The sequence below is a fragment of the Thyridium curvatum genome, assembly GCF_004353045.1.
Source record: "Thyridium curvatum strain D216 chromosome Unknown NODE_9_length_649264_cov_80.371750, whole genome shotgun sequence".
Classification (NCBI taxonomy): Eukaryota; Fungi; Ascomycota; class Sordariomycetes; order Thyridiales; family Thyridiaceae; genus Thyridium; species Thyridium curvatum.
This window is the reverse complement of record NW_022156764.1, coordinates 234,456-261,548: the sequence shown is the minus strand read 5'-3', so window position 1 is coordinate 261,548 and position 27,093 is coordinate 234,456. Positions and strand designations below refer to the sequence as shown.

Genomic DNA, 27,093 nt, shown 5'->3' with positions numbered 1-27,093 from the left:
ATCACTTTGACAAGACATGACCACTATCAGGCTGGCGTAGACCGTTGCCACTCAGTCTAGAGGCGCTGGTGCTGTACCTTATCGACTTGAACAAGATTTGATACAACTTTAATTGGGATTCCTCACCATCACACAAGCCAAGTCCGCCTAACGCACCCTGTACGTCCTCAAAAATACCTCTCTGAGACATGGACTTCGTCCAAAGACGTCCGAAGTCCTCTTCGCCTTGTTCACGCTTCCTAGGTAGAAAGTACTCTTTCAGACCCTATATACCTTGCGGACCAGATGCGTTGAGCCCAGTGTAGTCATCATGAAACTTGAAGAGACCCGCTCGACTACATGTAGACGGGGGAACTGAGAGAGCCACCTTTGTGATACCACGAAACCAATCAATGCGACATTCGCGTATCAGTCATTCGCGCTTCGGATGAAACAAAGACCTCAACACAGTCCACACAAACCCGAGCGTAAAGCGAGCCTGGCTCTGGTCATACAGCTGCGGCCTATCCCCGACCTCCGCCATCTTGCAGGCCAACTCCGCAATCGCCGAGGGGAAATGCTTGGACGAGCGAGCGTACGCCGCCACGAGATCGTTCCCGTTTGTGATGCCACCTAGCCCACACCCCCACGTTAGCCACAGGCTTTTCTCATCACGGAGTATTAATCAGTGCACTGTGCATTGTAGGTGTGTACGTACCACTCGTCCAGAGATTCCCATCCTGAAGCCAACGATACTTCTCCCCCTCGAACCTGGCGCCCGGAAACCGCTTCCGCAGCACGTCCTGCATGCCCCGCGGCCCGCACACCCTCTTCCCCTCTATGATGCCCGCCGCGCCGCAGAGCAGGATGCCCGTGCACACGCTCAGCACGTCGGTGCCGGGGTTCTCGTAGTGGCCCCGCAGGAAGTCCAGCACGTCCTTCTCAAAGGTCGACGACGGGTCCGGGCCAGGGACGAGCAGGACGTCCAGCCTGCCGGGCTGCACGTCGGCGTGCGAGAGGTCGTGCGTGGCGCGCACGGTCATGCCGGCCGTCAGCGTGACGAAGAGCGCGGCGGCCGCCGAGGTGACGTAGACGACCTCGACGCTGGGCGCGGCGTCGACGGTGGCGCGCGGCAGCTCCGTGATGGCGGAGAGGTACTGCTTGCTCATCATGGCGAGGACGTCGACGCAGGCGAGGTCGAGCAGCTGGGTCTCGGCGGGGATGAAGACGCCGATCCGCACGGGGCCGGCTTTGGTAGCCATCTTATTGTTTTTCTTTTTTTTTTTTTTGATAGTCTGTATACGGTGGGATGAAGTTTCTTCGATTAGGCGTGAGGTTAAGTTTGCTTTGAATATTCGAGGAAGATGATGACATGTCGCTGCATCTTATACGTGACGCGCACCTTAACTTCCGAAGTGATTCGGCGGGCTGATGCGACCGGCACAATTGACGGCCGAAGGTGGGTGGTGGCTTTTGTGGGTCGAGAGCGCCGTCTCCGTGGAAATCACCCCATTCGGCCCTCCGGGCATGATGGTCGGGCTTGGCTGAGAATGCGGCATCTCCGCGGTCAAGATGACGAGGAACGGATTCAGGAAGCCCAAAAGCACAGAGTAGCGTAGTAAAATATACAACAAGTAGACCCGAAATCACCACGTCAATTCTCCCTAGTCTACTTTGACCTATGTGAACGCCATCGCGATGCAAAAAAACCAAAATAGCCCACTGGGTATATCCCGTTGATCAGCAAACCCGCCACATATCTGGGCGCAGGCTACGACATAGATCCAGACATCAGACTCTCTAGCATGCCGCTCGTCTGGCACGCCATCTGTGCCCGCTCGACCTCTCGCTTCACTCTCTTCCTCAGCAGCCGGAAGCCTTCGTCCAGCTCGGTCGACGCCGCCGAGAACTCAGAGTAGAGGTCCAACAGGTGCAGGCCGACATCTACACAGACAGTCGTGTACCGCGGGTCGACAATATGGATGCAGATCCACTTGAGAATGGGCTGGACCGACACCTCGTCGCGGTTCTCGAGGGCCTCGCGTAGGGCGCTGCGGTGGCGTAGCGCGACGAGCAGGGTCAGGACGTTGAGGTGACTATGGTCCTTGGCCTGCGGGTCGAGGACCTGGTCGAGCGCAGCGCTGTAGTGGTGGTGCCGAAGATCCTTCTGCCACTTGGTCTCCTTCTTGCCCCGCTTAGCCTCGTTGGCGATGATGACATCAACGCCTTCCCCGATCAAGTCGAGCCGCTTGCGCGAGTCGACCGTGCGCTTGCGCTTGGCCTTGATGGCGTCGAACTTGTCAGCCGTGCCCGCCTCAAGAGCGGCCATTTCTGCCTTTCTCTCCCTCTCGCGCTCGGCAGCGGGGCCGGAGAGGCGGGTCTTGATGCTCAGAACGCCGGACTGCATGCCGACGGCGAGGTGGCGGTCTTCGGCATTGGCGCCGGCCGAGATGACGGAGACGCTGAGGACGGGCGAGGGGTACTTGGAGCTCGCGACGACGTTCCACGAGCCGGTCTCGAAGACCTTGACGTGCCCGTCGAGACCGCCCGAGACGACACGCTGCCCGTGTGAAGCCAGACACAGAGAGGTGACCGTTTTCTGATGGTTGGTGATCAATTGTAGAGGCTTGGCAGCAACCAGATCGAGGACGGAAATGGCGTTATCCGCAGCCGCAAGGATAGTGGTCCCGGAGGTGAGGGGGAGCACGGCTTCGACGGGAGCAGCGTGCTTGAAGGTCAGGACCGACCCGCCTGGCGTCCTGGCATCCCATAGCCTGACAGTGGAATCGTAGGATCCCGAAACCAACATGTTGCTGCTCGAGCCGGTGCCGGTCATGAACGAGCCGCATCTTACGTAGTCGTGGTGACCGACGAACTGCCTCGTGGGCTCATTGCTCGGGAGGTCCCAGAGCTTGACCGTCCTGTCGTCACTCGCGCTCATGAGCGTTGTAAGGTCCGTGGGCGACCACCTCGAGACCCAGACGGGTTGCTTGTGGATGTGCCACGTCTTGAGAATGACCGCCCGGCTGCCGCCGGCGACATCGAACACCTGCATCTTGCCGGAGTCGTCACCGGCGACCAGCACGCGTCCATCGGCGCGGATCTGGCCGCTGCGGGCGACCGAGTCGAAGCGGCCGATGGTCTTGAGGGGCTCCCGCTTCCGTATGCTGTAGATGTCGACTCGAGGGCCGGCCGTGACGGCAAAGAGGTCGTTCTGCCTGACCGCGTTGGCCGTCGAGGGCGCTATGGAGGACGGGGCGGGGAAGCTGATGTGGGAGACGGGCCACGAGGCCGTGGTGGTGTGCGACTTTTGGGTCTTGAAGGACTTCCAGTACCTCTGCTCGGCGGTGATTGGCGTCGGGCCGGAGGGCAGCCGCAGTTGCGGGAGGGGGGCGACCTCTGCTGCCATTGTGGTCGGGGCGGGAGGGGTGGTGGGCGGAGAGGAGGTGTGTTCTGCTGCGAGGCGATGTTGAAAAAGACGAGGCTCTCTGCTTGGACTCTGGAATAATTTTTTCGCAGGGTCGCTGTTATCGATAAGCAAGGCCAAATCTCAAGCCAGTGTGAGGTAACTACCTAGGTACCTTACTCCGTAGTCTAGTGCCTCTACGGAGTACAAGTAGCTGGAGCCAAGCCAAGCCCATGCGCTCAGTGCTGAAGTGTGGTGGGGTCGACCATGGGTGAGTGATTGGCTAGCGAGGATATGCATCTCTCTAGGGGTTAGTTCCGATTCATCAGAACCCGTGGACGATTCTCCTCACTAAAGATCCGCTAAGATGGCTGGCGACATGGCTGTTGAAGGCCCCAACGGACATCATTGATGGAATTAATGGGTGCTTGCATGTCGACGATAGGCTACCTGGGTATTTCGTCCCGTGGTCTCGCACCCATTCCGAAACAAAACCCCTCAACACTTCCCTCACGGCACTTTACCTACCTAACTAGGTGGTATCCTGCAACTTCTTTAGCTACCTAGGTAGGTACTTAGGTATCCTTTGAGCACGTGCTAAGGCCCCGTAGAAGCAGTCAGCTTTGGAATGCCGTTGACCCAGGCCCATCAAGCTGTCCACTCCATCAATGACCGAGCGGGGTTTCTTCACCAAATCTCCACTGAACAGCGTCTCCCGGGATCCTTCGCTTAGGTGCTTGGCCAGCGAAAGGTCTGGCAACTTGGTCGAGCTACTCGGAGAAGAGAGGTGGCTGACGAAAGCCCGTGCGAACCCTGTCGCCTTGTGCTCGGGCAACCCAATCGGATCGATCCATCCTCTGGGTTGGTCTCACTTTTGGCTGGCTGGGCCTCCACCGCAAAGACAAAAAGAAAGGTTGCTTTGCAGTAGTCGAGCCTGTCGAGCCCACCCGCGACCATTCGCGACCAGCGAGCACGCCGTCAGTCAGGTCCAGCCAGTCCTGGCGCTGGTGCGGGTGGTGTTCGCTGGGGTGCCGAAGCGGAACCCAAAAACCCCAACCCAGCCCAGCAGAGCCCAGTCTAGTTAACTCAACCAGAACCACCAAACGTCAGAGATCCGGCAGCTGGGCTGTGTGTGTGTGTGTGTGTGCGTGCGTGTGCGTGTGCGTGTGCGTGTGCGTGTGCGTGTATGTGTGTGCGCTGCTCAGTCTGGACTCGACTGGTGACTGACTCTCTCGGCCTCGTTGTGCGTGCGCGCAGAGGAGGAGCAGTTGGAGGAACGACTCACTCACCGCTCCACACTTCTTCTTCTACAATCCCTCCTCCATTCACTTCACCTTCACTGCGACGACTGCCGACGAAATCGAGCCTCCCGCTCGGCTCTTCTTCCCAGGCGCACCCTGCTCTGCTTCTTTCCGCCCGAACTTTTCCTCACTTTGTAGCGCCAAGGTCACCTCAGGTTTGCTTTGTTCGAGGCGCTTCCATTTCCATGCAACCTACCGGACAGGATCACTCACCCGTCAACAACACCTCAAATCCGCGCACTCTTCCCGACCATCCGATCCTGCTCGACTGTTGGGCTCTCTCGCTACCTCAGTGTCTGCGATAAGGTCACCCTAGAGGCTGAAGCTCCCAGACGACAGCATCTGCGGATCTCAACCCCCAGCCCGCCTCTCCGACAACATTGAACCACCTCATACTTCGACCTGCTCGTCCATTTGCCAGCTCGACACCCGCCCTGCTGCTCATGGTGAGCCTGGCTCGGTGCTTCTCTGTCTGCCTGGCCTCGGAGTGCTAATCAGCTCTCGCTCACACTTAAGGCGCGATCCGATCAGGCGCGCAAAGGCCTCGATAAAATAACTCCTGAAGCCTTGCGCGACCGCCATGCGACAACATGCCGAATCACCCGACCGCGCGAAGGCATATTTGTAAACCCTTGACTGACCGCGAGGTCGCCCTCTCCAACGACACCGCCAACGCTTTCCTCGGGCCCAAGCGAAAGCCGGCATGGCTCTCTGGCAATCGCCCGTCACAACCTACCGTCCCTCCTCCTCCGTGCGCCCCTCAGGCACGAACCGAGTAAGCACCACAATCCCGAGATAGTGCCATACATCAAACCTGGAGCAGAGGGACTCGGATACAGAGAGAAAGACAACATGCTAATTCCTGACACTAGACTCAGCCCAGCTGTCCTCCCCTCTCCGGCCCCAAGCGACGAACCTAGCCCTGTCTTTTCTTCCGTACTAGACAGCCCGAATGCTTCCTCCACCTTCGTGCCCGGCCCGAGTGTCGCTAGTCAGACTCAGCCAGCCATGCCGCCCTCCCTCCCATATACAACCGCAGAATTCGTCTGCGCCAGCCCTGTGATGTGCGATCCCATCCAGTCTGGCGATGGCACCTCCCAGTTGCCGACCAGTGATGCCTCCCAGCTACCCCTGGGGAGGCCCAACGTGACGCCCTCGGTCTCCATCCCGAACCTTGGAGCATCAGGGGCCCAAGCGGCTCCAGGAATCCAGAGATCATTCACCTTCCCCTTATCTACGAACCCTCTCGGCTCACCAGTCGCCCCTCCGCTTGAGAGCCAAGCAGGATCGCCAAGTGTGAGCTCTCGCACAACAACGCCAAACGGCGTCAATCACGCTAAGCGGCGGCGTCTCAAGTATGTTTGCCATTCGGGTGGGCTCTACTTTGTACCACCAAAGCTAACCTCGTCGCCTGCAGCAATAATTCTGGCTCGTTACAGTTAGCTACCTCGATTCCTAGGATCAGTCAGCAGAGGCAACTCATTACGAACCTGGCATCGGCATCTGCTGACTTGGCCCGTCCGCGTCTCGTGCTGCTCAAAGATGCGTGTGTGCGCGATGACATATTCTTCGTCTTGCTGCACCAGCTTTTCTGCGTCCACACCCGCAGCCCCAACGAAGTATATCAATATATGAACCAAGACGTCCCGAGCGGTGTTATCATTGGCGGCTTCCGTGTTGTGGAACAGTTCCTGAGACCAAATAAGGCCATGAATGACCAACACCTGGACTGGTTCACTTCGTTCCCGGCTCCACTCAACACCATCCTGACACAGATGCCCTCCTACTCAGCTCTGCTAGGGGACGTCAGCCACTTTTTGTGCCTCCTCAATATGCACTGGGAGATGATGCTCCAGGCAATGATGGCCAGGAAGTTTCCATTCCTTATGGAGGAGCTGGTCGCGATACTCAACTGCCGGTCCCCGGTGCTTCAGGACATTATCTTCACCTCGTCGAGACGGAGGCTCGAGGTCAACGATCAACCTTTTGGCAACGATCTAGACAGCCTGTTTAAGATGAACAGACAGTCCCGATCCAATGAGATCATCGAGTTCATACCTAACCCTACACCGCAAGTTTATACTAGAATTTTAAACCGCAACGCTCATCTTATATCCTCCTTCCGCGAGACGATTCAACGTCAACGCCAACATCAGTTCCAATTTCAGCAACAGGCCATGGCTTCCGCTCCTCAGCATTCCCGGATCGCGCAACAATCACCACCCCTAATGCAGTCACCCACCGTCTCTTTCCCGATGCCGATCCCATCTTCCAACGCACCAACTCCTGGTCCGGTTACCCCGCAATTCAACCCTCAGCCTAGCGAGCTGGGCGTGCAGCCTCCCTATGTACAGCCAGGGCAGACCCCGACCCAGGCGCAAGTGGCGCCTTCGTTTGCTATGGCCGGCGTCGTGGGAGGACAGCTCGGTCAACAAGGAGGAAATGCACCTCCTATGCAGAATCCGCCGTTTAGTCAAGGCCCATTCCCTTCGAATGCCGTCCAGATGGCATATCAGTCCCCCGCCCACGATCCTCACCAACCCTCCAACATGGGGCAGCTAGCACCCCAGAGACGTAGCCAGACGTGGCATCAGCCGACTCCACAACAGCAGATCTACCAGCAGCAGACCTACCAGCAGCATATACAGCTGCCATTCACTCAGCCGCCCTTTGAACAACAACCACCCGCCGTCCAGGCGCAGGCACAGGCACAGATAATGGCACAATGGGCGCAGGCGATGCGACAAGCGCAGCAATCGCCCCCGGCACAGCCTCCGCAGGCGATGCGACAAGCACAGCAATCGCCCCCGGCACAGCCTTCGCAGGCGGTGCCGATAGCTCCGCGCCCACAAGTGCAGCCAGAAGCTGTTCCGAACCCTGCACAAGGTGGATTGGTCAGCCCGCAGCGTCCTCAAATGCAGGTGGTGAACGGCTCTGCAGCACCGCGACCGGCCTCCCGTGTTCCTGCTGTGCCGTCTAAGCCGCAGATGATGGCAGACGCGCGCATCTTCCCTCCGCGAGGTTTTCGGATCACTCGGAGCGAATGGCCGTATGATCTCGCGGACCCAAAGGCCCTCCAGATGTCTCTGCATCAGGCCCACCTGCGGAGTCCGAAACGAGTCCTGCGTCCCGGGGCCGCCGAGGGGGGTTCTGAAGAGGTGCAGCGCTATTATCAGGCGGTCCAGAGGTTCGCAGTCAGCCCGACTCCCATCCCGCCGTCGCAGTACATCTACCGGTTCGATTTCGATGTCGACCAGGCGAGCTTCGCGCTGCTGGAGACATCCGTAACACCCTCTGGCGAACGCCTGCCTCAATCGAACTACTTTCAGGGCAGTCTCCGCTATCGCCTGCGCTGCATCCGTAAGAAAGGACCGCTGCCGGAGCCGTTCCACTTCCTAGAGGCTACCTGGATCACGACGGAGACCACCTGGCCTAGCCACCTGGGCCTCAAGCTCAACGACGACTGCCTCACAGTCCGGCGACAGACACACAACGGCAAGGACCTGCCACTGGAGCTCACGACCCTGATCAAGCCCGGCACCAACAGCCTGCAGGTCTCGTACCCGCCGGCGGTTAACACCATGCGGCGGAGCGGGTACATCCTGGCGGTGGAGATCATCGAGACGATGAGCCACTCGAGCGTGACCGACCTCGTGTGGAACAGCGGCCTCGTCGACGCCCAGGTCACGCGGGACACGGTCCGGTCGCGCCTCGCCAAGTCCTCGGCGGGGGCGGCGGCGGCGTCCTCGGACGACGAGGGCCTCGTCATCGTCGAGGAGGGCCTCTCGATCGACCTGGCCGACCCCTTCAGCGCCAAGATCTTCGAGGTGCCCGTCCGCGGCGCCGGCTGCGCGCACATGGAGTGCTTCGACCTCGAGAACTGGCTGCAGACGCGCCCGCCGGCCAGCAAACCCGCCCGGTGCCTGCACAAGCTCAAGCCCTGCGGGTGCAACGAGACGCCCGAGCCGTCGCACCCGGACCGCTGGAAGTGCCCCGTCTGCGGCGAGGGCGACGCGCGCCCGCGCAGCCTGCGCGTCGACGTGTTCCTGCTCGAGGTGCGGCAGCGGCTCGCGGCGGAGGGCCGGCTCGGGGCCAAGGCTGTGCTTGTCATGCCCGATGGCAGCTGGAATGCTGTTGGCGGGGATGACGATGGGGACGAGGGCAGCGATGGGGAGGGTGCGGTGGCGGCGTCTGGTGCTGGTGCTGGTGTGAGTGCGGGCGTGAATGGCGTTGCGAGGCGCAAGTCTGCGGCGCGGGCGACGGCGTCGGCTGATCGGGGGCAGCATGTTGAGGTTGTCGAGCTGCTCGACGACGATTGATTGAGTGACAGGGTTTTGTTTTTGGAGGGAGGGTTGCCGATACCATGGGCCCCCTTTTGCCCCTCCGCTGTCTGTTCGCCTAGTTTTGTTGCGTTTTCTATCGATGATCACGGACGGGGGGGATACAGGCGTTCTCCTTCTTGTTCATGTTACCACGACCCTCCATACCGATTTCCCGGTTTGTTTTTTTTTTCAGCTAGCCGGCGCAGCGCATTGTCTATCCTTTCTAGTTCTGTTTGTCCTTTCCAGGCTGACGGGTAAACGACGCCTCGGAAGCCCGAGGGCCGATGTGTGCCCATCCATGCCTTGTAGACAGAGCAAGCGTGCTGATGCGACGGAGTTAGTTATACCAGGCGTCTTTTTCCTGTTTCTGCCTGTCTCTCTTTCTGAAAACGGCGATTAGTCTCAGGGGTTCCGGTGGCGATAGGCGTTCCTCATTTTACTATTTTCCTCTGCATGGAGTCCATCAGGCCAGAACATTGAAGGGAAACAGACCAGCCTCGCGGACTGGAGGTAACGAGCGAACAGAGAGATTCTTCCTTGCGCGTGGCATTGCCCCTAATCTTATACTAGGAGAGGGTGAGCGACCGGGCACAGTGAGTTTTTTACAAGCTTTTTTTTCCCTGTTTATAACGACGTGTATGAATATTACACCTTGTTAGGATACCTAACTTGGACTCTCTCCGACATCACTTCCCCGACTCTGCGGAAGCGTCTCTTGAAAAGAGAGAGAGAGAGGCACACATATTCCTAGAGGTCATGGACACATTAGATGCATCGAGGATATTCCTTCCAACCGAAAGCGCCACTCCACAGTGATCGTGAATGCGTATCGTTGACTTTTCCTTCTCTACGTGTGCGCCTTTCCATGGTAACATGGGCTACTACATCCCCCATTACAGCCATCCTCCCCAAATTGCGCCGCTCGCCATGCCATTATCCTGCCTCGAACCTTCGCCATATAATATAAATATAAATATATATATATAATTCCAAATGAACTCCGTCAGTTCTTCTCGGGTATCGTACTGGGCGCATTCTCGTTCGTCACGCCGCTGTAGGCCGGGCGCGCCTGGCCGGGCGGCAGGATGGGCCCCGTCAGCTCCTCGGCCATGGCCTCGTCGTAGCTCGGCGGCGCGTCGTCGTAGGGCGGGACCTCCTGGCCGGGCCGCAGCTGCGGCGGGTACAGCGTGTCGTGCGCGGCCTGCGGGCCGGCGGTGTTTGTGCGCGGCGGCAGCGGCGGGACGTGCTGATATTGCTGCGGCTGCGGCTGTTGTGGTCGTGGCCTCGGCGGCCTCTGCTGTTGCTGCTGCTGCTGCTGCTGCTGTTGCTGCATCCTGGCGACGAGCTCGGGCGGCGGCGTGACGCCCGAGTAGACCTCCACGGAGCTGAAGGTCAGCGGGAGGAAGATGGCCTGCGGCTGGACGGCGGGCTGCTTGCCCTTGCCGAACATGGAGGAAGACTGCTGCTGCTGCGGCGGCAGGCCCCACGACAGGCCGAGGCGCAGCTCGAGGCTGTACTCGCGGTCGAGGTTGCACGCGACGAACGAGGGCATGACGGTGTTGGGCAGCGGCGCGGCGCGCCAGAGCGAGTCGGGCAGCGCGGCCTCGTGGCCGACGGGGTCGTCGGCGCCGCAGAGCGGCAGGGCCAGGTTGGAGCGCGAGACGACGACCCAGCGCGTCTGCTCGGCCGCGTGGAGCTCCTGGCAGCGCAGGTGGGTGCTGCCGACGAGGTCGACCTGCAGGGAGACGAGGTGCACCACCTCGCGCGAGGGGACGAGCTTGCGCGCGATGAGGCGCAGCGGGATGGGCTGGTTGCAGGTCAGGATGGCCGGGTGGGGCAGGCGGGCGGACATCTCGATCGAGGGGGGCAGGCCGTCTTGGAGAGTCTGGGCGTTGTCTGCGGTGCTGCTGCTGCCGCTGCCGGCACCGTTGCTTGGGCCGGCGGTCGGGCTGGGGACGGCGAGGCTGGTGCTTTCTTTGCGGGTGAAGAGCGAGCTCTTCTTCTTCTCCGGAATGGGAGTAGGACTGCGCTCCTGGAAGGTGAACGGTCTCCGCGCGTACGCCTCGCGGTTCTTGCCATCGGCCTGCTTCTCCTGATTCTGGGGCCGCGGCGGCTCGATGGGCAGGAACTTGAAGCCGAGGTGCTGGCGCCAGTTCTCGCGCAGCAGGCCCGGCCGCTGGACCGTCACTTTCACGTAGTACCTGATCTCGGCCCTGCCCGGGAAACCGGTGAAGCTGGGCGGCAGCGTTCGCGTGACGTGGCGGTACATCAGCTGGCGGCTGCCGTCCATGACGCGGATGCCGGAGCCGAAGATGCCCGCGGGGCCGGGGAGGCCGTAGCCGCCAGCGCCGGCGAGGCCGCCTATGCGGGCCATGGCGGCGCTGTCGGCGCAGGCGTTGTTGAAAGGCAGCTTGAAGCTGAAGGGGAAGGCGTGCTGGCCGGGCGCGAGGTTGACGGGCGCGGCGTGCGCCGGGGTGCCGACCTGCGGGAAGACCTGCGACACGCGGTAGAGGATCTTGTGGTTCTCGCTGACGATGTTGCCCGACTGCGCGTTGCTGTGGAGGCCTCCGCCGCCGCCGCTGCCCGGGTAGCTACCCGGTAGACGGCCGCCCGGGCCGCCGCCCTGGTACCGGGGATCTCCCGAGAAGGGCGCGGCGAGGGCGGTGCGGGACTCGCCCTCGAGCTTGACGACGATGGCGCCGACGAGCTCGGGGCGGGGGAGGTGCAGGACGACATGGCCGGTGATGACGTCGAGGTTGGTGTAGAAGTCTGGGGGGTCCGCGAGGGCGATCCGGAGCGACATTGTGAGGCGTTGGGACGAGGTGCCGGCCCTTTGCCCTTGGGTGAGAGAAACTGCTGTAGATGTGGTTCTTGCAAAGGTGTATGTATCCCTTGGAAGAGGTGGGTTTTGTTCAGACCGAGTCTACAGTTCTTCCTTGGTGCTGGGTGGAGACGACGACGCTGGCGATGTGCCGGTGCAGCATGTTTGCATGTGTCAATGAAGAAGGAAGTACTGGCTTTCTTGCAAGCAGCAGACTCATCAAATATGCTTGTCTTTCTGTCAACAGCAAATGCCGGCTTCGACCCGGGTGGAGAGACTGGGCTGGGTTGGCGTGCTCCTAAGAGAGCTCAAACCCGCACCAGCGGGCTTTTGAGGCTGGTGGGCGCCTCTCCCGATAAAAGGCGACGTAATGGCAGGTGCTAAGCCTCAGCGGCTCTTCCAGCGGGCTTCGGTGTTGGCATGGGAATGAGATGGCCGCGTCGTCCTTGTGACGTAGCTGCCGAAGCCTCCGGGAGAGTTCGAAGCCTCCTTTAGGATTGCGAGATGCGCATCTAGAGGACACTAGAATAGAAGCGGCGTCAAGATGCGCGCAGAGGACTGATGGAGGGATGAAACTGGCATCAGCATCATGAGACGGGCCTTCGTCATTGGAGACCTTGTCCCCAGCAATTGCGCCTTATCGATAACGCTGCGTCTCGCGGGGTCTGGTGGAACAATTTGTTGGCCTGGCGAGCCTGGCACGATCATAGAAGGTACCTAGACTTGAGGCAGGGATTTGGCCAGAATATGCCCGATAAGCCCAATTCCACATCCTTATCAGCAAAAAAATTCTGGCCCCTCTTTCGATTCCGCCGTCTAATCCTCCACCGCCTTCACCCATCTCCGTCTCGATCCTTGGTCTGCGCACTCCTCGCCCAACGATTTCCTTAAAACACAGGTTGGGGAAAGTCATAGTCCCTCTAGAGTGTTTGAGCAACCCCTGCACCACGATGGGCAAAGCAAAGACGGCCAGGAAGGCTGGGTCAGCAGCCTCCAGCCCGTACGACCGCCCCTCCAAATCGGCCTCGGCCCAGAAGAACAATATCTTCAAGTTCAGTATGTTGCTCTATCGCACTTCGCCCCAGTCTCTTGACCTTGGCAACTAACACATCTCTCAAGACACCAATGTTGGCCAGCATATTCTCAAGTATGCCATCGACCATCCACTCACCACGAAGAGTTCCGCAAGCTAACTAATCAACTCCCAGAAACCCCGGTGTTGCCGACGCCATCGTACAAAAAGCAGACCTCAAACCCACAGACGTCGTCCTCGAAGTCGGTCCCGGTAGCGGAAACATTACCGTCAGGATATTACAACAGGCGCGCAAAGTCATCGCCTGCGAGCTGGATCCCAGGATGGCGGCCGAAGTCACAAAGCGCGTGCAGGGCACGCCCATGCAGAAGAAGCTCGAGGTGCTGCTAGGGGATGCCATCAAGTGAGCTTGACAACATCAGCTCAATTACCCAAAAGAAGCCATACTAACGCTGCGATTCCAGAACCGAATTCCCACCCTTCGACGTCTGCATCAGCAACACTCCCTACCAGATCTCCTCGCCACTCGTCTTCAAGCTCCTCTCCATGCCCAACCCGCCCCGCACGTCCATACTCATGTTCCAGCGCGAGTTCGCCCTCCGCCTCACCGCCCGCCCCGGGGACGCCCTCTACTGCCGCCTCAGCGTCAACGTCCAGTTCTACGCCACCGTCAGCCACGTCATGAAGGTCGGCCGCTCCAACTTCAAGCCCCCGCCCCAGGTCGAGTCCAGCGTCGTGAGAATATGCCCCAAGACCGGCGCCGACAAGCCCAAGGTCAGCTTCGACGAGTTCGACGGCATGCTGCGCATCTGCTTCAACCGCAAGAACAAGATCATGAGGGCCGCCTGGCTCGGCAGCAAGGAGGTCCTGAGCATGATCGAGCGCAACTACCGCGTCTACTGCGCCATGAACAACATCCCCATCGACGATAGCGTCGTCGACGACGAGAACGGCGTGGACGAGGACGAGGACATGGAGGTCGACGGCCAGGATGCCAAGGGCAATGGCGACGAGTGGGGGGGCTTTGATATGGATGTCGAGGAGGGGGACGACGACACGCCGGCCTTCTTCAAGGAGCTCAAGGCTGCCAACGAGTCTATGCCCAAGACGCCGAGCAAAAGGAAGAAGACGAGGCTAGCCCAGCTCATCAGGAGCAAGATCGAGAAGGTCCTCGAAGAGACCGAGCTGGTCGACAAGCGTGCGCGGCAGTGTGACGAGAACGACTTCTTGAGGTTGCTATTTGCCCTCAACTCGGAGGGCATTCACTTCGGATGAGCAGGGGACGACAGTGATTTGGGACCTCTAGCAGGATTCAAGCCGGGCGATTGCTCATCAACGGGTCCTCCATCAAAGATTGGGTGCCTTGAAGATCTCACTTCAGATCGCAACAGATCTGAAAGTGGTCCCCCAAATTTGCCTAGGGATACGTTTACACGGGCCGAGCAATGCATCACGCGCCATGTCGGCTCCAAGGAGCCTAGAAGAGTGAACACTTATGTCGCTTATGGGAAACGACGCGGATTGCAGGTTATGGAAGTTCGTGGGGAGACGACGAGGAGAATCGCATCAAAAGCGTATCGAGTTGAGCGCAGCATGTTGGGAGTATGATACCCTTATTGAAGAAATGGAAAAGCTTGTGTTCATCTCGGATGTCCCCAACTATTTATCACCTATGCCTCCGTTTGTGTTAGGTACCTTTCCCCATCGTAACCGAAATTCAATTTCATCCAGATTCATCTTGCAACTGACTCTCCCCCAAAAGAGTTCAAGGCAGCGGTCTGAAACTTGGTTGTCCCGTTGGACATTTGTAGCCAGTTTCTCACCCGCATTACTCCGTTGTGAACAGTTCAAATATTGGCCAATTTTCGTGGTGATAGTCATCCTCAAGTCTTGCAAATGATATGAACCTCGCAAAGATATCGTTAACGCGGCCCATAGCCAACTCACTGCAGGGGTTGATGGAGGCCTGCGCAGATGGCGTTTTCAGCAGGGTTAGGCGAGGGGCTGTGTGCATGAGTGAGGCTGAATGGGCGGCCTTCTTACCTCAGGGTTCATGCAAATTGCCACCTCTTGTTTTCACATCTTCCCCGAGGTATTCTCGAGTAGAATCACTCGCTACGATACAGTCAGACGCATACTATTATTCCTTCTCAGAAATGCAATTCATGTCCACCTGCCTCAACACCTTGTTTGCCGGGTGGGTGGGCTGATCGCCTCCAGTCGGTGATGGATCCCGTCAGCGCTGTGGCTAGTTTCACGGGCATCCTCGGCTTCGTGGGACAGTCGCTCAACGGGCTCGTCAAGCTGAGGGAATTCTTCGTCCAAGTCAAAAGAGCACCGAAAAAGGTTGCCGACCTGCTGCAGGACATTGAAGAGCTCCACGCCACCCTGAATGACGTGCGCCAGCTTGCGGGGCTCTTTAGCGACGATGATATCCCATCTGCCGGCGCAAAGCGACCCGACATATCTTCCTTGCTAGCGAACGTGAGGTCGTGCACCGAGGACATTGTCGAATGGGCTCAGGTCGCCGAGGACCTCGACCCAGGGTCGCTGACGGGGTTGCGCTCCTTCTTCCGGAGGGCCAAGGTCGCTGCCGAAAAGACCTTGTTCGAAGAGTTTGGAAAGAGAATTACAAACCATCAACACAAGATAGGGCTCAGTCTGTCTATTCTCGGGAGATCCCTAGACTATCTGAGCCACACCAAACTCGACAGCCTTCACTTCCAGTTCAATGGCTTGACGGAGGCGCACTTGCGACTCAACGAGGTCGTCACCCGAGAGTTTGAGAACCTAGCTCCGGACACCGACACCAAGCCCCTTGCGGAGATACTGGCAGAGGCTTTCCGAAACCAGGAACGCGCCCTTGACGATGTGGTCGGCGAGCTCACCGAACGGATCAGTGTCGACTACCGGTCCACGCATCGCAGCATCAGAAGTATCCAGAGCAACATCTCCACGATAACGTCATCCTTCTCATTCCATGCCAAGGACCCGGATGAGTCCGAACTGTCTGAAAATGATTCGGTTGCAGCAACCGATAACGAAGAGACGCTGGAATGGAGTTGTGACGCCTTGAGCGGGATCGACGTCGCCTTCCCTGATGAGACGTGCTTGCTCTGCTCAAGGCAATACAAGCTCGAAGATGCATTCTCTCGAGGGCATCACTTGGTGTCGTATCACAACTACGGGAAATGCAACCTCGAGGTCGCTTACCAGGATTGGTCAGCATTGAGACGGCACTTGAAGCGCTCCCACAAGTTGACAAATCAGCTCAAATCGAACCGAGACGTCTTGCAGGCCACCTTTCTCAGGTCTCGGGTCCGGAGGTCCAACATCTTCCGGCACCGTGACGGGGCGATAAGCCGTCGACAAAAACAAATAGAACCGGCGACTGAGAGTGAAGAGTCCGAGACGACATCGCTTCTTATTCATCTTATGCAAGCGAACATTGTCTCGGAAGCTGGCTCAATATGGTCCCCAACGTCAAATACCCCTGGTTGGAAGGCGCCGTTCACTCCAGGAGACACAAATCGGCTTGTTGAGTTTCTAGATGCACTCTCGAAAAAAGCTATTCGGTACGAAACGACAGATCAAACTCAACTGAACCTGCTGTACAAAGCTGCCTGTCTAGAAGAACAGATAGTTGTCGAGAATATGCAAAGCAGGGTCGGCTTTGGGTACCCAAGCGATACCGAGCGGCGCATCGAGTACCTCCGCAAGCACAGAGGCCAGGAAGCTGCGGGTCAAGACTTGGCCAACGTGTGGATTGTTGCTGACCCGCCTCACGAATCACCCCTGAATCAATACATCGAGGTGCCGCTTTCCGAATGTGTAGAGTGCTCCGGTTTCAAGCTGTACCGGAGCGCCAGGGAAGCCAAGCATCACATTACCCGGGAGCATTTCGGGTCTGAGTGGACCTGGAGGAATCTAAAGGATGCTGAGAATCCGATGGTTGTGCAAGTTCCGGGGCGTCTCAGACATCCCTCAGTGACGACGTTTCAAGACACCCACAGCCTTTCACGGCGAATTGACAAGTGGCTTAATTCGTGCTTCCTCGAGTCCAATGCCACGCAAAGGCTGCTCAGACTGTCTCCGGCCACGAGACACCTCTTCGCAGCAAATCACAAGGAATGGTTCCTGTCTATCATGGCGGCGTGGGACGCCTGTGGCAATCTAGGGCCGCATGAGATGCAGTATGCGCGGTCGGATGGAGCTGTGGACAGTAGAGATGGCTGGTCGGACGATGAAAGGTACGTCATCTTGCAGGTAGTCTATCGTACGTGGAGAGTTACTGAGAAAAGAATGCTCAGTAGTAGACTGCCACAGCGATCTGTCGCATCGGGTCCTCGGGACAGGTCCCTCCTGTAAGTCAAAGCTCCCCCGAGACCTAATTTCCCAAATCCTAACACTGGCTAGGTTGTTGGGTAAGGTGTCGTCCTTACGGGCGAATAACACGCGAGGATGGACGTCGACGGCTCCTACGGTTACCTTCGATGACGCGACTACTGCAGTCATCTCCCAGCCTCTCGTTGAAGGGAAGAACGCTTTGGCATTGTTAAAGAAAGATGGCCTAGAACTTACCTGAAGAGGTGGTCCTTTTCAGCTCACATTCTGTGGCGATTCATTACTCAATGCCTGATGACTAACTCGGGTACCAATGCCCAGTCGTAATGTGATCTTGATGGAGGCCTAAGGCAGGCCAGGAGCTGATATGGCGTTCGGCAATTTATCTAGTTTAGGCAATAACTAGTCAGCAGACTAAAATGGTTCGGGTAGGCCTCAATATGTAAGCCCCGGAAAGGGCAAAAGTGATGAACTCTCAGGCTGTGTCAGCACGCCTTCAGCCCTCACTCAATCTCTATCTCTGACCAAAAGTCTAAGCCAACTGCGTCCCCTGCGTTTCCCTGCGCCTGTCCCCCCTATTCTTCTTTTTGAGCCTGAGCTCATGTGTGCTCTTAGGTTCTGCAGAACTACTGTGACCTACCTAGTACTGGATTGATCTAAGAATTATTATGACTAGCCTACGTTTCGTGCAGTGTTTTTATATTTAACAGCCGTTAAATTCGGCACTCATCCCTAATTGAGTTCAACTTTCACTCGATATACTTGAGCTTCACTGCTTGTAGCTCTTCACTTGCGCTGCAGAATTGTGCAGTACAAGGGACCTATAGGCACAGTACGCATTTCAATAATTGCTGTTACAGAGCTTAAGGACGTTTAATAATAGGCAAATCGTCTTGATGATCCTGAGGTAGAACTGGCCTTGTTCCTAGATATACCGGAATTGCATCTAACTGTTAGAAAGCACTCTCTGACTTTAACCTATATCTGTTCATTCAAGTCATTGGATAACTTTTATAACTATAACGAAAGCAAAGGAATGAAGGGCTCTTCCAACACCAGGAAAGAGAAAACTTGTTAGCGCGTATTATTAGCATTGTCGGTATGTACTTCTATACATTGCTATGGCAACTTTGAAGTGACCATGAGGACAGCTCTTGTCCTTTAGGCAAGCGAAGCCCTGCAAAATGCACATCTCGGTGACCTCAGTTTTCGGAACTCGCCCCAAGCTAGGAAGTACAGCTTCACTAGCAAGTACGTATAAAGTTGGTGCTGTTTGTGGAGGGTGGTCAGCATGTCAGTCCCACCCAATCACAGTTGAACATGTCAATAAGCCACAAGAAATGGCTGGTTGCCTTACGGGTGCCCAATGCGCCAAGTGGTTGCCTTCTCTGGTCATACAACCCAGACTGCTGAAATTGTACCTATATCAGCCTGTCCTTCCTTGCTTTCTTGCAGCAAAATTACAATACCTCCAGGCTCTTGCACGATATGACCCTCGGCACGGAAACCAACGAGGAGAGAGTGAACCGGCGTGCGTTATGACCTTGCAGAAGTACATATTTTGGTGTGTCCTGCATTCCTGACGTGCGGCCAGTCGCTGAATAGTTAGTTGATAACCCTTCAAAATAGGCTGATGACCCCAACATACCATAGTTGGTGACGTGGCTGGCGGCCTTCCAATACGGTTGGGCTGCAACCCTATTCTTTGTGCATTGTGCCACGATGACTTCGGGCGTACAATTCAAGCCACGCGACATGGGGGGCTTGGCAAGACGCTCTGGAAAGACTAGCTACTGCTGTATATAACCCTACTGCTCAGACAAGACAGGCTGTAGTCTTTCCTTTCCTCCTTTGTGGCAATCTTGCCAGTGATCTGAAATCACAACCCGAGATTCCCAAACAGTTCTGAGAACTACCACGCCTCAAACTCCAGTCTCTTTCACCCTGACACATCACAGCATGGGTTCCAACCACTCTTCCAGCCGCTCCGTACCCGTTGGGCCAATGCGTCTAGTACGGATGGCGGGCACTTGCGATGCAAAGGGTAAAATGATGATCCAGGCTCGAAATACTCAGGGCGGACCTATCTATGCTGGGTGCTACGCCTTTGTCTGTAGTGACAGATCTGAATACATGAATAACGTCACAGTGACCACCATTGATATCAATGGAGCTCTGGCAGAGGAACAGACCATACATCGGTAAGGGTATCCACTGAGTATGTACTTCTGGTGACATCTAAATTGCTGATCTGCGTAGGAGCAAAGATGGGCATCCGTACATCAAGCCAGGTGTGGCCCTGCCAGGTCAGCCTGCCACTTACAATGGTTTGCAGCTTGATTGCACTATCAAGCCCGATAAACCTTACTTCATTGAGGTTTGGTATTACCCATACGCCAAGGAGCTGTGATAGCTTTCGCCACCCCAAAGCTATCGTTAGCTTGAGATATCACAGAAGCGGAAGGACGCAAGTTTGGCAAGGCTGGAAGATTTGAAGAATCTGGCGGGTTTGGATTGGAGTTGAAAGTAGTCAAGGTCTCGAGGATCCAGTTAAAAGGCGCTTTGGCGCCTTCCTGTCCAATTTTCCTCGCTTCTCATCTTTCGGTCAACCATTTCTACCTGTTTCTTACTTTTGAGTCTGGCTTTCTCCTCCATCCCCGCTTTCATGGCAGGTTTTGAGTGCAAATGAGATGGCGCAAAGGAATTTTGTTATTTGTTGCAATCAAAAGCGAATGAACCTGACTCTGGAGCTTGACTGTATCTGGGATATTATTGGCAAATCTGGCAGGATCTCAGCAATTCATACGTTTGCAAAGCTCGCCTGAAATCCTGTTTTGACTCAATTTGTAGAATTTGTTGATTGTATTGAGGGTTGTTGTTGCCCTTCATGTTTGTTTCAAGTTACTCATTAAGCTTCGCCAGTCCCATTCTCATCGCTTTAAAACACAAATCTCATGCGCTGATATATCCTCTGCGATCTGGGTGTCAACTCTTCATCGAACATTTGTGACAACTTCTCTGCAAGTTCAGTCTTTGCCCACGCATCACCCTGCCACACGGTGCCACGACAACTGGCTCACATTCTCACATTCCGCGGTTCGGGCTCCTGAAAATTGCAAATATCAGGAGCCTCTGGAATTCCAAATTGGTCGACTAAGCATCTCCCAAACCATATCCTGAAACGACTCCGTACCTATCACAACACCCCTTGGTTACTGTTCGCTGGTCCTTCCAACCATGTACCACTGCGCTCTCTGTGGACAGAATGACGAGTTGATGAGCCCGAATCCACATTCGAGCTACTGTGCAAGTATGTCGTACCGTGCCTCCCACCGTTTGACTGGCATCTAACCCAATTGCAGTCTACATCATCTCCGGCGAGCCCAACCGAGTCTACTTCCACGAATTCAAGCCTGAACAACAAATCGACGAATATCACATCGTGGTGCCGGGTCGGAATGAGCCTGGATACCTTCACCTGCACTATATTCCAATCTCCAACAGGCACGATAATCCCGGAGATCTCTTCTGCCATGGTTTTGCCTTCCACCATTATTGTTGGGCCATGCTTCTGCATATACAACCAGATATGCTTAGCCAACTTGTGGTAGTGCACGAGATACTGTCATCTTTTCCAAAGTTTGCGTGCGAAATGCCCCAGCTCGATATTGGACACACCTACGGCGGCAATCTCACTACCTACATTGACATGATCCATGGCAAGGCGGACGAGACCGCCGAGTTCAGTGGCTCGTACCAACCCGATCTGAACCGAATTCGCAGCCTTGTGTCCCTTTTCGGGAAAGACTATTCTGAGAGCAGGGACGCATTAGGTCACATCCCACAGGATCAAAAGAAGAGGAAGTCGAGAAAGAGAAAACCGAAAAAGACAAAGCCAGCGAAAGACAAAATCTCCGAGCTACCTGTGGAGCTGCTCCATATGATTCTGTCCCATTTACCATCGTCATCTGTTGTCAGATTGATGCAGACCGCAAGAGTCTTCTACATGGCCGGATTACCCGATCGATTTTGGCAATCACGGTTCACAGATGGGTATGAGTTTGGGCACCTCACCCAGGCGGTGGCGCTCCGGGACAAATTCCGAGGGTGTTGGAGGTCGGTCTTCATGGCTGCAAAGAAGATCCAAAACGACCCACACGTTCTTCTGAGAAAGAAAGTGTATACAGTGGCGGTGTACCTTGCTGACATCATCGATGCACGAACGAAAATGCGCATCTGTCAGGGGGGAATGAGTCCCCAGAGCCCTGACTACCCAAAGGGCGTTCCCTTCGACATTCCTGCCTTGATTGCAAGGCAAAGCTCTAGGGTGCGAGAGGTTTACCTTCAGTCTTCTGGTGAGGATAGAACAACGGCTATTCGATTTGTTGGTCTTCAGACTCCAGTAGTAGCTGTTTTCGTGTCGTTGATCACGCTCGGCGATGTGAAGTACGTTGCTGGCCTGCGGATTGTCGAAGGGAATGGCAAGTCCCAGACTCTGGGATACCTAGATTCAACCCAAGAGATCTCTATGATGACATTCCAAGAGCCAATCATCGGGTTTCGTTTTGCGATCGACCGAGCAGGGGTGCGAGGTGTAGCTATGATCTCATCGTCGCGTAAAGTGTCACCCTGGGTTGGCGATTATTGGAATCTTGTCAAGACTGAAGGACTGACTAACCCTGGAGATAAGATAACATGGCTGGAAGCAGAGTTTGATGTATGTCTCTAGGAAAATGGGGTTCAAAGCAGAAACTAATCGGGGTTTTAGGCTGTCAAGCTCGTGAAACTTTGGATCTTCTATGAATTACGGGAGGCGCCAGAGCATCTTTTCTTTGATGAACATTGCGCTCATTGGCATTGGGGCATACCTGATCTGGATCTGGGATGGAAACGGGGAAGTGGAAGCTCCCCTACCGCTGGACTCGTCTGGATCAGTCTGGAGAGACCAGACCATCCAACTCCGTACGCAACGGGCCTGACTGTCTATTATGATAGACGCCCACAGTTGGGGGACGCTGCCGAGCGTATGATTCGGCTCGAGGTTCACTTTGGGCGACAGCTTATTGTCATCGGGAGGGAAAATATCCTTGATCCTGCTCACAACTTTTGCAGCAGAACCCACTTTTATATCAACGGTGCTGCTGGTGAGCGAGTCACAGCACTGGAAGCCTATTATTCGAACACTTCCTCTCGTTCCAATCGTCTCGAGCCACAGGACGAGCCCTACGGCTTCACGGTACTTGATACTTGGCATGCTTTGCTACCGAACACTGCACTAACGTCCTTCTCTCTCTAGATTTATACGGACCGCAACAGTTACGACTTTTTTACGCCTTCAGAAGAGCTAAGTAACGATTCATTTTGTTCAACTTCCAGCAAATTTGAGGCCAAGGGCAGTCCCGCGGCGGGCCTCTGTGCAATCACCGTAAGCTTCACTACCCCCTACGGACCGTGTGGCCAAGTGTTTCCCTAATCCCTTCATGAATACAGAATAACGGCATCATCCAGCACGTGGGTCTTGCTTACAGATAGGCTATCGGTTGATGGCAGAGACGATCATAGCTGCTTTCCCAGATCGTCAACACCTGGCTGAGAAAGCCTTGCTTGGAAACGAACAAGAACGGGCAACTTTGCCTTCGAAGGAAGACAGCTATGTTCGTGAAATTGTTCGACTTTTGCTAGAAAATACCGGATCGTTTGCTCAAAGCTCTGTATGGGACTGGTTTGACCAGCTTACCACGCTGGCTGCTTGGTTCAGACATCTTCAAACACCCTTTCGAGGAGAATTGCTCAGGGGCATTGCTGATAGCCCACAGACCCGGAACTCCTTACCGAGTTGGCAGGCAAGATGTCGTGCGAGCGAGCCGCAACAAAGCGAACTACAGAGGCGTCTTTCTGTTGTACATTTCACGATATTTGTCACCGTTGCCGACTGGAGCCGGTTGTCATTCGATACCGAGAGGGTGGGCAGACACACTGGCTTTTCCGGCGCTGGACACAAGACGGGCTTAACAACATGGGGAAATCCGCGACGGAGAATGGGTACTGTGATCGATAGACGGGGGGTTTTGTGTCTTGCCTGTGGGATTGGACTGGGATATCCGGGAATTAGCGTGCGGCACAGTCAGGCGCAATGGGCTTGTATTGGCACTGTCCCTCTGATAGATTTTGACAGTCGCCAAGGCTACTAAAGCCGGACTAGAAAACCATAGCTAGAATTGATTGGTGAGCGGATCGATACCAGCACAAGACTCCTGCTGTTTGTCCATGGCCTCGGTCTCGGGTGTAAGATGTACTATGAAGTGGTATATGTTGAAGAGCCCAGAACACAGACTATGGCGTGTGTCAATCTCGTGATGAAGTGTAGTCACCAAGGACAAACCTCATGTCCTGTCAAGGACGTCTTGGACCCACCCGACGGCAGCCAAAGATAAGGCTTCGGCAACTGGAGGCATCGATACCTGCAGGCGAGAGTCGTATACTCGACAAGGTCATACAAGATAGAGAATATGAGCGACATCTTTGAGTCTGTGACTGGCCTGCTACTCCGTACAGGACTGAACACTCCAGAATGTAACAACGATACCGGCAGACCGGATCCGAGGCCAGCTTCATCGGCACACATAACCGAAGCAGGGCTAGCTTTTGGCCTTGCTCCGGGTCTCCCTCTGACGAGACATGCCCGTGAATGGCTACTTTAATTTCTGCCAACGACATAAACATGCGGGGACCCCAGAAGTCGAATGGTTGTATCCGGCTGTTTGGCACGAGGCTCTCTGCAAGGCCGGACAAGAATCCGGAGCATGTCAGGGTTGGGGCCACCCCGCATCCAGACTTGGCGGGAACTTTTCCGCCACACACACATGGGAGAGACTAGGACAAGATGCGACTCCAGCACAGTGCAGTCCCCATGAACCACGCTGGTTTTCTGATTCCCCACATGTCGAGAAATCACAGACCCTGGGGAAGTCTTGGGCAATCTCATACTGGGGCTATAAAGCAGGATTCTCTTCCCCGACATGTCGGTTCGTGATGCTACTCTCCCCACACCGAGCGTCAATTCGAGGATCGACAGCACGTCACGCCCTCAAGTCTAGACAGTCGACTCTATCCCACGGCACGGCCTCTCGACAAGCGAGCAGCCATGGCTCCCTTCAACACTGGTAACCGGTCCGAGGACCAGGTCACCCAGCTCGTCAAGGAGGACAAGACGCACTGGTACAAGAAGCGCAACCTCCGTTACCTCTACATGATGCTGTTCTGCTGCTGCATGGGCGTCGAGATGACCTCGGGCTTCGACTCGCAGCTGATGAACACGAACCAGTACTCTCAGCAGTTCAACAAGTGTGCGTTGTTACTCCAGGCGGGGGGAGGTTTGGGCCAAGTACAGATATCCGCTGACATTTTGATACTGGACCAGACTTTGGCAAGGGACACAAGTCAAAGGGCAAATACGCCATCGAGGCCGGTCTCCTGGGGTTCATGACCTCCTGCTACCAGCTCGGCACCATCTGCGCCGTGCCCATCGGCCCGTGGGTCAACCAGACCTTTGGCCGGCGGTGGTCCATCATGATCGGCTCGCTCATCATGGTCGTCGGCGCCATCCTCCAGGGCTTCTCGCAGCACGTGGCCATGTACATCATCGCCCGCATGATGCTCGGCTTCGGCATCTGCTTCTGCATCATGGCCGGCTCCGCCATGACGGCCGAGCTCGGCTACCCCAAGGAGCGCGCCGTCCTGACCTGCCTCTTCAACCAGGCCTACTACATCGGCGCCATAACCGCGGCGGCCATCTCGCTGCGCACCGTCGACCTCAGCGACAACTGGGCCTGGCGCATCCCCTCGCTGCTGCAGATCTGCCCGTCGCTGCTGCAGATCTGCACCGTCTTCCTGATCCCCGAGTCGCCCCGGTGGCTCGTGTCGCGCGACCGCGAGGAGGAGGCCTACAACATCCTGGTCAAGTACCACGCCGAGGGCGACGCCGCCAACCCCATCGTGCACGCCGAGATGGCGCAGATCCGCAGCACCGTCAAGCTCGAGATGGAGAACGCAAAGATGTCGTGGATGGACATGGTGCGCACGGCCGGCATGCGCCGCCGCGTCTTCATCATCGCCCTGCAGGGCGCCTTCACGCAGCTGTCGGGGTCCAACCTGTTCTCGTACTACTCGTCCCTGCTGTACGAGATGATGGGCTACAACAACAACTACGCCAAGACGCGCATCAACATCGCCTACCTGTGCTGGCACGCCATCGTCGCCCTGCCCATCGCCATCTACGCCGTGCGCTTCCCGCGCCGCTGGGCCTTCATGACTGCCACCACGGGCATGCTCATCTGCTTTATCTCCATCACCATCTGCTTCGAGCGCCTCAAGGCTGCCGACTCGCAGGGCCAGCACAACCAGGCCGCCTCCATCGCCTCGCTGTTCTTCTACTTTGCCTACACCCTCCCGTCCAACATCGGCAACCAGGCTCTGCAATACAGTAAGCTTCTTTTCCTGTACCTTTTCGTGCCGCCGTCTGCTGTACTAACGTCTCCCACAGCCTACGTCGTTGAGCTCTTCCCGTACGCCACCCGGTCCCGCGGAGTGGGCGTGCACCAGTTCTTCGGCAAGGCCGCGGGCTTCCTGTCGTCCAACGTCAACCCGATCGGCATGACGGCCATCGGTTGGAAGTACTTTGCCGTGTACTGCGGCTGGATCACGTTCGAGCTCATCTGCCAGTTCTGCTTCTACCCGGAGACGTACAACCGCACGCTCGAGGAGCTGACCTTCCTGTTCGAGCCCGAGGAGTACCGCGCGCAGCAGCACGCCGCCGTCGAGAAGGAGCTGCAGGCCGAAGGCGGCGGCGGTGAGCACGTCGAGGAGCACGCCAGCCGAAAGGAGGTCGTCTAAGACGGGCTCAGAGGTCGGCTACGTTGGGCGGCGGGAGAGGCCCGCGCGCCTCGAAAGTGCCGTGCTTCCGTATCTGGCCCGGGCACCCGCAGCTTGATTATCCAGTCTTGTCACCTCAGCGAGTGTCCATGTCACTCTGAGCAAATCTTGACATTCAATACATTGCCCGCTGAGGGTGTAATACACTTGTTACTATCAAAAGATTAGAGGAGTAATACTGGTGATCATGACCCTATGCTTTCAGAAGCAGCCATGAATCCAACCTGCAGTGCCTCATTTTTGCCCCTTGGTAAACTGATGATCCAGGCTCTCCTCAACCGTGATGGCAAAGATTACAGGGGCCTTTCTCAGACTTTCCACAAGAATCTCCATGCATGCCCCTGGCTCATGCCGAGGAAATAGAGATCTGCTCCTCTGCCACCCGAGGCACCGCTTTCGGGATGTCACATCAGCAGTAGATTACGAAGGTATTCTCGTACTTGTTCATATGAGGATGTCAGAGGAGATACGGCCAGGCTTGCTCCACAACGACGGCTAGACACCCTCTTGTACTGGGACTGGTTCCCAAGAGGCGGTCTCATATTTCAGCCCGAATTGAGATCACACCGTACATAATATCAAGAATCAAAGCCTTGTCAACACCCTTGCATTACATCCCCACTACCTAAGCAGGTATCTCGAGCAACAAGTCGTCCCACGCACTTGTGGTTATCTAGCTCCTCCCTTCCCAGCACACGAGCCTCTCTCTTCTCACGTCACCACACACACACTCGCCTGCACCTATCTATCTCCCATCTGTCCAATCACAGCCGCCAACAGATGCATCCTCCCTCCCGATCATTCAGTAAGAAGAAAAGAAAATCTAAAGTTTCAACAAAAGAAACAATGATTGGTATTGTGCGTAAGCAGTGTAGTGTATCTCTGATCAACCACCCCCACAGTCATCCTCCCCCTTCTCCACTCCCAGCGACTCTCTCAAAGTAGTCTCAACAAAG

At 56.2% G+C, this 27,093-nt stretch overlaps 9 protein-coding genes across 9 annotated transcripts; 6 read left to right on the top strand and 3 right to left on the bottom strand.

Annotated features, from left to right (window-relative positions):
- Positions 1-650: 650 nt before the first annotated feature.
- E0L32_002263 (uncharacterized protein) lies at positions 651-1,241 on the bottom strand (the record flags this gene model as incomplete). Its single annotated transcript, XM_031136433.1, has 1 exon — positions 651-1,241. One exon carries the CDS (start codon positions 1,239-1,241, stop codon positions 651-653), a length of 591 nt encoding a protein of 196 aa, XP_030988478.1.
- Positions 1,242-1,750: 509 nt separating this feature from the next.
- Positions 1,751-3,388, bottom strand: E0L32_002262 (uncharacterized protein; the record flags this gene model as incomplete). The annotated part of the gene is made up of 1 exon (XM_031136432.1): positions 1,751-3,388. The coding sequence occupies one exon, from the start codon at positions 3,386-3,388 to the stop codon at positions 1,751-1,753; it is 1,638 nt and encodes a 545-aa protein (XP_030988477.1).
- A 1,888-nt stretch (positions 3,389-5,276) lies between these two features.
- On the top strand, positions 5,277-9,005 carry E0L32_002261 (uncharacterized protein; the record flags this gene model as incomplete). Its single annotated transcript, XM_031136431.1, has 3 exons — positions 5,277-5,461; positions 5,559-6,041; positions 6,146-9,005. 3 exons carry the CDS (start codon positions 5,277-5,279, stop codon positions 9,003-9,005), a joined length of 3,528 nt encoding a protein of 1,175 aa, XP_030988476.1.
- A 1,006-nt stretch (positions 9,006-10,011) lies between these two features.
- E0L32_002260 (uncharacterized protein) lies at positions 10,012-11,811 on the bottom strand (the record flags this gene model as incomplete). The annotated part of the gene is made up of 1 exon (XM_031136429.1): positions 10,012-11,811. One exon carries the CDS (start codon positions 11,809-11,811, stop codon positions 10,012-10,014), a length of 1,800 nt encoding a protein of 599 aa, XP_030988475.1.
- Positions 11,812-12,779: 968 nt separating this feature from the next.
- E0L32_002259 (uncharacterized protein) lies at positions 12,780-14,137 on the top strand (the record flags this gene model as incomplete). The annotated part of the gene is made up of 4 exons (XM_031136428.1): positions 12,780-12,885; positions 12,949-12,976; positions 13,038-13,265; positions 13,327-14,137. 4 exons carry the CDS (start codon positions 12,780-12,782, stop codon positions 14,135-14,137), a joined length of 1,173 nt encoding a protein of 390 aa, XP_030988474.1.
- An 881-nt stretch (positions 14,138-15,018) lies between these two features.
- Positions 15,019-17,447, top strand: E0L32_002258 (uncharacterized protein; the record flags this gene model as incomplete). Its single annotated transcript, XM_031136427.1, has 4 exons — positions 15,019-15,059; positions 15,115-17,112; positions 17,179-17,226; positions 17,279-17,447. The coding sequence occupies 4 exons, from the start codon at positions 15,019-15,021 to the stop codon at positions 17,445-17,447; spliced, it is 2,256 nt and encodes a 751-aa protein (XP_030988473.1).
- A 1,718-nt stretch (positions 17,448-19,165) lies between these two features.
- On the top strand, positions 19,166-19,616 carry E0L32_002257 (uncharacterized protein; the record flags this gene model as incomplete). Its single annotated transcript, XM_031136426.1, has 2 exons — positions 19,166-19,407; positions 19,466-19,616. 2 exons carry the CDS (start codon positions 19,166-19,168, stop codon positions 19,614-19,616), a joined length of 393 nt encoding a protein of 130 aa, XP_030988472.1.
- An 827-nt stretch (positions 19,617-20,443) lies between these two features.
- Positions 20,444-22,738, top strand: E0L32_002256 (uncharacterized protein; the record flags this gene model as incomplete). The annotated part of the gene is made up of 5 exons (XM_031136425.1): positions 20,444-20,516; positions 20,569-21,923; positions 21,975-22,442; positions 22,503-22,631; positions 22,697-22,738. The coding sequence occupies 5 exons, from the start codon at positions 20,444-20,446 to the stop codon at positions 22,736-22,738; spliced, it is 2,067 nt and encodes a 688-aa protein (XP_030988471.1).
- A 1,612-nt stretch (positions 22,739-24,350) lies between these two features.
- On the top strand, positions 24,351-26,098 carry E0L32_002255 (uncharacterized protein; the record flags this gene model as incomplete). Its single annotated transcript, XM_031136424.1, has 3 exons — positions 24,351-24,552; positions 24,627-25,688; positions 25,749-26,098. 3 exons carry the CDS (start codon positions 24,351-24,353, stop codon positions 26,096-26,098), a joined length of 1,614 nt encoding a protein of 537 aa, XP_030988470.1.
- Between the last annotated feature and the right edge of the window lie 995 nt (positions 26,099-27,093).